Source organism: Diaporthe citri, assembly GCF_014595645.1.
Source record: "Diaporthe citri strain NFHF-8-4 chromosome Unknown scaffold_3, whole genome shotgun sequence".
NCBI classification, from domain to species: domain Eukaryota; kingdom Fungi; phylum Ascomycota; class Sordariomycetes; order Diaporthales; family Diaporthaceae; genus Diaporthe; species Diaporthe citri.
In genome coordinates, this window is record NW_025064848.1 from 260,006 (window position 1) to 268,886 (window position 8,881).

Below are 8,881 nucleotides of genomic sequence, written 5' to 3' on the forward strand. Positions count from 1 at the left end.
GTGTGGCCTCATAAGGTTAGAATGAGAGACTCTACACTGGGCTATACACTTTGGATCCTGCCTTGCTGCCTTTCAGTTGCATTGTTTTCTTGAACATGGAGATTCGCACCTACAAAAACGGAGGGTACACTGGTACATCATCAACTCACACCATAGCCACAGCTAATCAGAGCACATCACCCAGGCCTAATTCACACACCCACATCCAACACCAATACACCCAGCACCCAATACCTACACGCCTAATTCACATACCTAACCTGTGTGAATTGAGTGCGTAAATTGCGTATGGATGTTGGATGTGGGTGCTAGGTGTGCGATTTCTTACATAGTTTAGTGCTGGTGATGCACCGGTGTACCCTCCGGTGTTGCAGGTGCGAATTTCCGTATAGGTTTTATTTTGGATCTCCGTCACAGCAACAATCGTGTACATAGCGAGAGCCTCAGGGTCAGGGGGAGGGGGGGAAGGGAGCTGGTTTTCTCACCAACGTGCTCAAGCACTCCATTATTGGCAATACTTGCTGCCTTACGGCGCAATGCTCCTCAGCTGACCTGAAGGTGGCAGCCTGATTATGGATTATGGCCACCGACAGCATCTTCCCCGCCTTTGGGGAGCCCGCAGCGCTGCACAACAACATTGAGCCTCAGGACCGACTGAGTTCAGAATTGAGCGAACCATGGCGGCATCCGCATCCTCACCTAATCAAAATCTGACTGGCAGCCTCTGGGACAAGGCCTACAACAGGCTAGATAAGACCCTCAGGTCAAGCCTGGGCCAGGCAACGACACACAAGCGCGACGTCTTGGCAGCCGTTCTGAGGGCTGCTGAAGATAAGAGGGACAAGAGTCTCCAGGGGCGCTGGAAAGTCAAGTTGCCGAATCGTGAGATAGTCATCGTGCGCGATGTCCTCGAGAAGATCACCAGATGGGTTGTCCGTTTCAAGGAGGTTGGCGATATTGCCGTTCAGTACGACCCAACCCACGCTTCACTGCCGTGGGCGGCTGTGCGTTTCTTGCTGCAGGTCACAGTCAATGATATCCAGCAATACGGGGCCATGCTAGTGGACATCGAGGTCATTTCGAGGCTGATCACTCGCTACAAGGAGTTTGAACTTCTGCACCTGCCAAGAAATGCTCCGGTGCCGCCACCTCTGGACGATGCCCTTACGAGTCTTTATACGGAAGTTCTGATATACTTGGCCCGGGCCATAGACGTCTTGTCGGAGAGAACCTTGCGTACGTGTGAAATCATATTGATGGATTAATGCCAGACTAACGATCAAAGTGCGGCTGGCGAAAGCTCCTTTCAGGCTAGGCGACGAGGAGCGGATGCAGCGCATCTTGAAGCGGGAGGATGAGGTTTGGAAGCTTGCCAAACTCAACGACACTGAGAAGTTGCGTTCCGTGGAAGTATCGCTCGTGCGACTGATAGATCAGGCGAGCATCAGCAGCCAGATGCTGGATGATGAACGCCATGGACAGATGGTCAGGTGGTTGTCCACATCACCGAACTCTGTTCACCATGAAGCAATCATCGACACTCGCGCACCAACTTTTGGCCGGTGGCTTCTGCAACATGAAGCTTACAAGGAATGGTGGCAATCCAGCTCGCCATCAGTATTTCTTCTTACTGGGATTCCTGGCTCGGGCAAGACACATTTGTGTTCGGCGGTGGTCGATGAGCTTCTGAAGGCGGCCGCCTCGCAAGCCTTATCTGCTCCATGGGCCTATTTCTACTGCTTGAAGACGGACTCGGAGCCAGGACGGTCGTCCGTAGATGAAATACTGCGAAACGTACTCCGACAACTCGCAATCACCGATGCAAGTACCCAGCCGAGAGTTCGATGCTTGCTTGACGTCGAATTTGAACAGCGATCGAAGTCAGCTCGCCTCAGCGGCTTGGATCTCGCGAGGCTCAAGACAAAAGAATGTGTGGATCTCATCATTGAGATTGTTAACGATGACCCCATCACCATCGTTCTGGATGCCATCGATCAAATTCGGGATGCTCAGCGATTTGTTCTGTTCGATGCGATGAATCGAATCCTGGGCGAAGCGGCTAATGTTGTCAAGATCTTCTTGACGAGCAGGAATGATACCGAGGTCGTATCGTCTTTTCCTACCGCCAAGACGGTGAGCACAAACAGTGCCAACGTGCGTGGGGATATGCAACAATTCATCCATCTAGAGCTTGACAACGCGAAGCTACTGAATGGATGCGCATCGTCTGAGGTTCGGACGGCCTTGGCCGACGAAATATTGGCTGGTGCTGGCGAGATGTAAGAACTGCCTGAAACGTTGCTCTGAAATGCGTGGGGGTTATGAAGATCTGACTTGAATCAAGGTTCCTTTGGGCTCACCGCCAAATTCAGCAGCTGAGGATGCGCAAGATCAAGCAGGAAGAGGACCTACTACCAGCCTTGAAAACCAACATTCTGGCCGATTTGGACCAGCTCTATGAGGAGACCTTGCAACAAGTCTTAAGCGGAGGAGATACGGCTCGCTCCTTTGTCATCCATATTTTCTCATGGCTTTTATACATGAAGTCGCCCCTGACACTGTCGACACTGATTGATGCCATGTCTGTTTCGAAAGTCAGTTCTGCTATTATTAACACGATACAAGTGTCGGACATGTGCGCCCACTTGGTGGTGGCGGATACAAGACAAGATGCTGTACGCTTTGCGCACCAGTCGATAAAGGAATACCTTCTCCGCGCCAAGCAGGATCTTTTCTCCCCCTGCATATCACACGCTCTTCTAGCCTCAACCTGTATCGAGGTTTGCTCGCGCGGTCCCCCTCATGGTCAACCACTGGAAGTACAAATCCTCAGCATCTACGTCTACGCCGCGATGTATTGGGCTCCGCACTTCAAAGGTGCGGAAGTGCTCGAGGGGAACAGTGACCTCTTCATGCGCATGCTATCATTTGTTGTCGACGAGGATGACATGATGCCCAGCCTCTCCTTTGAAACCTGGATGGATACAGCTGCAGAGTTGGCATCGCTGCTACCAAATCATCACCCCATGAAGCCAGCACTCGACGCCATACCCAACGAACAGTCGTCTCCAGTCTTTTTGGCTGCCGTTTTTGGAGTTGACGGGCTGCTGAAACTCCTTGTCGAGTCAGGTATCGAGATGGATTGGAACCAGCGCAACAAAAGAGGCACTACGGCTGTCTATCTTGCAGCAGCTTTCGGGAACGCTTCTACGGTATCCTTTCTCATCAACCAGGGTGCGGAGGTTAATGTGGAGTGCGGGAGACACGGCAGCCCTCTGCATGCTGCCTGCTACGGAGGCCACGAAGAAGCGGTGAAACGGCTTCTTAGCCACAATGCCTCTGTCACATGCGGGAAAAGATTTGAAAATGCCTTTGACGCCTGTACTCATGGGGACCATGAGGAGATCGCCATTGTTCTCGTTCAAAGCGGTACAATCAAGACTCAGGAAGATTACGAGCACGCGCTTCAGGCAGCTACTGAGTTTGGCTTCATCAGCCTCCTAGCTGAGCTTCAAAAGCCGAGCTTTAAATCGTTCCGGCAGAATGATATGATCGATAGGCAGAAGGCGAGGATGACAAGGGCAATCAAGGGCGGACAGCTAGGTGTCCTTCGCAAGGTTCTCAGCCGCGCATCGGACCCTTCGACACTGGTTGAAGCCGACGCTGTCGCGACCGCGGCATCATGTGGCCACAATGATATCATCCGCTTCCTACTTGGTATAGGCATGGATATCGAGGCGAAAGGGGAGTTTGGCACGCCCTTGCGCTCGGCATGCTTAATGGGTCGGAAGTCTACCGTTCAGCTCCTCATGGAGCAAGGAGCCGGAGTCAACTCAAGCTCATCAGAAAATGACACTCTTCATGCTGCGGCTGGCAAGGGACATGCGGCGATTGTGAAAATGCTAGTTCAGGGAGGAGCATATGTCAACCGGTATGGAGGCACGTTTGGCACTGCGATTCAAGCCGCAGCGTACAATGGACAAAGAGGTTGTTAAGATCTTGTTGGATGCTGGTGCTGATGTTCATTCTGGATACTATTGCGATGTCTTTCACGCTGCAGTCGAAGGAGGACACCAGGATGTTGTGTCGTTCCTGCTGAAGAAAGGGTATGACTTCACTGATCCAATATCAAGTGGAGTGTACGCTGGAGCATCGAGGGCGGGACCACGGTTGCCGACCGAGAAATTATTCAACAAGGCTCCGAAGCAGACTCTCCCTTTGCAAACCACAACGTTCTGGTCCTTACACGGAACCAAGGTCTCCGGAGAGCGACAATCCTCCCCTTGAGCCCAGTGAGGCAGCGGGTCGGACATCCGCGGTCCAGCTGCTTCTAGATCACAGAATGCATCTGAAGATAGGAGAGAATGATTTTATGCGTATGTTGAGAGCAGCTGCAGCTCACGGCCACGTGGAAGTACTGAAAACATTGGTGGAATGGCTCATACGGCGAGGCCCAATCGAGAGATATCTTCCGCTGATATTCGAAAGCGCTGGAGATGGCAAAAGCCACGATTCGATGGAGTTTGCTTTGAGTACGGCATCTGAGAATGGAATCACGACCGAGGATATCAACAAGATGGTGTTCAGTTGGCCTCCCACCCCGGAGAAATACAACATCTGCGTCGTTGACAAGGAACAACTCAAACGTGACCTCATGGGGGCCTGCGCGTCCGGAGACAAAGATGGCGTGTCTTCTGTCCTCGCGTGTAGGTACCGAGCACTGTTGGACCATTCAGACTTTGCAAAGGCGATCGAGATTGCTTCAGAAGCCGGCCACGAATCCCTATTGTCAGCAATATTTCAGCACATGCAATTGCATGGTTTGCAGGAGCCACTTGCGTCAAATGCATCATTTGTTGCCACCGCAAATAAGGGCCACCTCAAGGTTCTGAAATTACTTCTATCACAAAGCGAGGACTCCAGGCATGATTCGCAATTGTTGGGACAACTCGCCTACATAGCATGCACAGCAGGTCACCCTGATATCGTCAAATACCTCGTGGGAGAGCTGAGTGTGGATGTGAACATGGTTGTTGCTGACGATACCCTTGGTTCTCTTGCTTTGAACGACGAAGACAGAAACTCCATCGGAAACCTTGATGGACACTCGACTTCTCGATCGAGTGGTATGTTTTGGACCACCCTCGAAGATGTGGTTCAGTCTAAGCCATCAGCTGGCGAGGAAAAACCAAAGACAGGGCGTTCTACAAGACTTCTGCAATGTAGCTTGCGGGCTTTCGAGAGGTTTGACCGCTACGGAAGACTATGCATCATGACTGAGGAAGAATCTTCAAGGAGAGCAGAAGTTGTGGAATGCCTCCTGGTCAATGGGGCTGATCCATCATCCCTCGACGGTCAGGATGCTTTTCCCATCCAGGTCGCTGCAAATCTCTGCCCCGCGGCTGTTATCGGAAAACTCATGGATGCTGGTGCGGATGTCATGTATGTGCACGACGGTGAATCAGCTTTGGATGCAGCAACCGAGAGGAATTCAGGCTCAGCCAACATCGTACGGATGATACTAGAGGCCGGAGGAGCCTTCCCAATGGATCTGGAGAGAGGAAAAATTCTCATCGAGAAGGCCCTCAAGTGCTTTCATGTTGACCCGTACAGAGATTACTTCTTGGATTTTCCTTACCCTGACGGCCGCCTAACTCTGAGGCCCTCGCTGGTTGACGTCTTTGAGAATGGACCTGGCGCCGTGCTTGAACTACTCCTTCGACAATATCCAGACCACAAGACTGACGAGGAGATTTACATATGCGTCCTGCAAATGGTCTGCCTACTCGGAAAGCAAGACTTGGTTGAGCTCCTCCTGACGCGCGGGGCAGATCCCAACAGGTCCGGATACTGCTACGGAACCCCTCTTCAGGCCGCGGCGCGCAGCGGGCAGCTCGGAATTGTGGGATTGCTTCTTCGGCACGGCGCCAGCGTAAATACCGTCCAGGGCCGATGGGACACCGCCCTGCGAGCGGCAACAATTGGTGGTCACAGCGACATTGTTCGTCTCTTGATGTCCCATGGCGCCGATATCAACCTCAAAGCTGGTACACAACAGTCCTCGCTTCCGGATGATGAGAGCAGGTCTCCAAGTGCTTTGCAGCTCGCGGTTGCAAGTGGTGACATGGACACCGTCAACGCACTCCTCGAAGCAGGCGCAGTTGTCGATGAAGATGTAAGCTATTCGTCACGCCCGTGGATCTCCGCCCGTTTCCGAGCCCTGAGAGACCTCACCAATGATCATCATACCTCACTTAAAGCTAGTGCTCTCCTAGACGGATCTGCCAAACCAAGCTTCTCCTCACGCATGGGTGATCCGAGAGGTGACCCTTTTCGCAAAATTCCTGTGGCTGGAACTGCGCTGCTTGCGGCTGTGCGGGAGAGCGATTTGCATATGACCCGACGACTGCTAGCTGCAGGAGCCAAGATCAACAGTGTCAGCAGCGGAAGGACTGCATTGCTGGAAGCCATTGAGCAGGGAGGAGAGCCCTCAATCGTCAGAGAGTTTCTGGCCAAAGGAGCGGTGGTGGTAGGGTCGACCTATCCAAACTGCCTCGTTAAGGCTTGTGAGGGAGGAAGGGCTGACGTGGTTGAACTACTTCTCGAGAGCATCTACGACAATCACGACCAGCCAGAGGTAATTGTCGACGAGGCTTTGACCGCAGTGGTACTGCAAGACCGACCAAATGATGCAACCTTGCGCCTTTTGTTTGAATATCTCCCCCCAACACAGGAGCGATTTGCCAAAGTCTGCTTTTCGGGCTCGGTCTCGAACGTCCTGTTCATGCTGGATACAGGTATGAGTGTCGATGGAGAAGAGAGCGAGCATCAGCCCATCCACTTGGCATCTCGCTGGCTTTTGGATGAAGTGGTTCAGATTCTTATTCAGAGAGGTGCAAATATCCATTCCAAGAGCTCGAAATGGGGTACGCCGTTGTTGTGCGCTCTTTCGTCTTGCGCTGGACCCTACTTCGAAGCGTTTCAGTCCGAGAGTGCGCTCAGCAAATCCCTACTATCCTACGATCGCGGTAATCCCATGTCGCGCATTTGGCGGTCCTATTCCACACCTGTCGCTAAAATACGAGCTGTCATTGAGTGCAGGGCCATTGTGCAAATGTTGGTCGACAACGGCGCTGATCCAAACATAGATGAGTGCGCCTTCGGCAAGCCCCTGCATATTGCGTGTCTGATAGGAAGCACGGCGATCGTCACGATGTTGTTGGATGTGGGAGCCGATGTCAACGCGGCAAATGGCTACTTCGGCACCCCTCTGTTTGCGGCAATGCACGGGGAGCATTCTGACGTTGTCTCCCTGCTTCTCGAGCATGGAGCAGACGTGAACTACGTGCATCAAGCGCATGGGACACCGCTGCACTTCGCGTGCGCCATCGACAACGGAGCAATGACTCGCAGGCTACTGCAGCATGGGGCCTCCGTCGCGATGCCAAATCAAGCTGGCCAGACCCCCCTCACACTTGCTCTGAAGGACCCTCGACAAAACCGATACCATAGTAATTCCCCTGATATGGATGGCTCCAGCTTGCTCAGTATCGTCCAAGAAGCTTCGCAAAATGTCCAGCTCCGCGTGGACGTTATCTTGGAGGCAGCTCGGATCAACGTCGATTTAGGCCCGCTACTTCGACCTCGTCGATCGCCTAATCCGCATGGAACAGAGGCTGCAGGATGACAGTTTAAGACTGCTGTTGGAACGGAGCGGCGGCTTGGGTATAACGGAGCGAATGCCGATGGCTGGACACGTGCTCGGATTCAACCGTCATCAGGGAACTCAAGGACCTCACTTGGATAGATGATATTGTGCGTTAAATGCGGTATTGCGCTTGGGACTGATTCTTGATCAATTCCTCCCAATAATTCACTGACCATCCAGGGCAACTTTTATGCTGGCCATCTCCATTTTATCTAAGACTCGAATTACATCCTACTCAGGATTCTGTGGTTGGAGCAGTGAATCGACAGAGAGCATTGGTATTTCCGAGCCAATCCGAGGAAAGTAAGCGACAGGATCACCAGACTCCGTGAAAAGAACGACTGGTCGCACTCCGTTTCGATAGTTCCGGTAACGGTTCTTCCTTTCTTCAAGCTTCATGTATACGTGATATATAATGAGTCCGCTGAGAATGCTAGAGGCTTGATATTAGCATCAAGTGAGCATTGCGACAGCACGCCAGGCTAGGTTTCTCGCAGACTCACATGAGGAATGGCAAGACGGCCCCATTGATCTGTTGCTCTGTGCGGTATTCATCGGGCCAGTATACATAGATATCAGATGAGTCACGCTCGCGAGAGTTAAGTTCTGATACCCAAAGGATGATGGCGCTGTGAACCACTATGTTCAACCCAGAAATGACTTCGAAAATCACAGAGGAATGTGGTAGCATCCAATGGGTGTCATTTCCCAATATTTGGTACGTGTCCCAAAAGACGCAGACGGTTGTCTGTTGAGTATTATGAGCATACAACCTCATCTCGCCAGTATTCAGGCAACCTTACCGAGACTAGGAAATATATGAAGAATTGTTTCCCCACAAACCATAGTCCTTGAACACCGTAGAAGACTCCAAGGAGGTATCTCAACACACAAAGTATTAAACGTGAACTTCGGAAAATCCACAGTTTTGAGGGAGATAGGAAAAGCTTTGACAAGCTTCTTAGTCTGACAACACCAAGACCAGCAGATTGTGTAGAGTGTATCGGGTGGTCAGATCTTGTTGGGAAGGGTTCCTCGTATTGGGTAGTCATCGAGTCGCGCCCAAACACTGAGGCTCTCGATGGTAGATTCTTTGAGCTTGCTTGAAGTCGGAACGGTATTGTTGACAGCCCCAGCCGAGCTCCGCGTCACGATGACCAAACGAGGAGATTT

General features: G+C 52.0%; 1 protein-coding gene across 1 annotated transcript; it reads left to right on the forward strand.

The window, feature by feature from the left end:
• Nucleotides 1-677: 677 nt before the first annotated feature.
• INS49_007670 (uncharacterized protein) lies at nucleotides 678-7,687 on the forward strand (the record flags this gene model as incomplete). The annotated part of the gene is made up of 7 exons (XM_043168418.1): nucleotides 678-1,236; nucleotides 1,286-1,485; nucleotides 1,873-2,279; nucleotides 2,345-3,931; nucleotides 4,507-4,710; nucleotides 5,227-6,175; nucleotides 7,097-7,687. 7 exons carry the CDS (start codon nucleotides 678-680, stop codon nucleotides 7,685-7,687), a joined length of 4,497 nt encoding a protein of 1,498 aa, XP_043026098.1.
• Nucleotides 7,688-8,881: the final 1,194 nt, after the last annotated feature.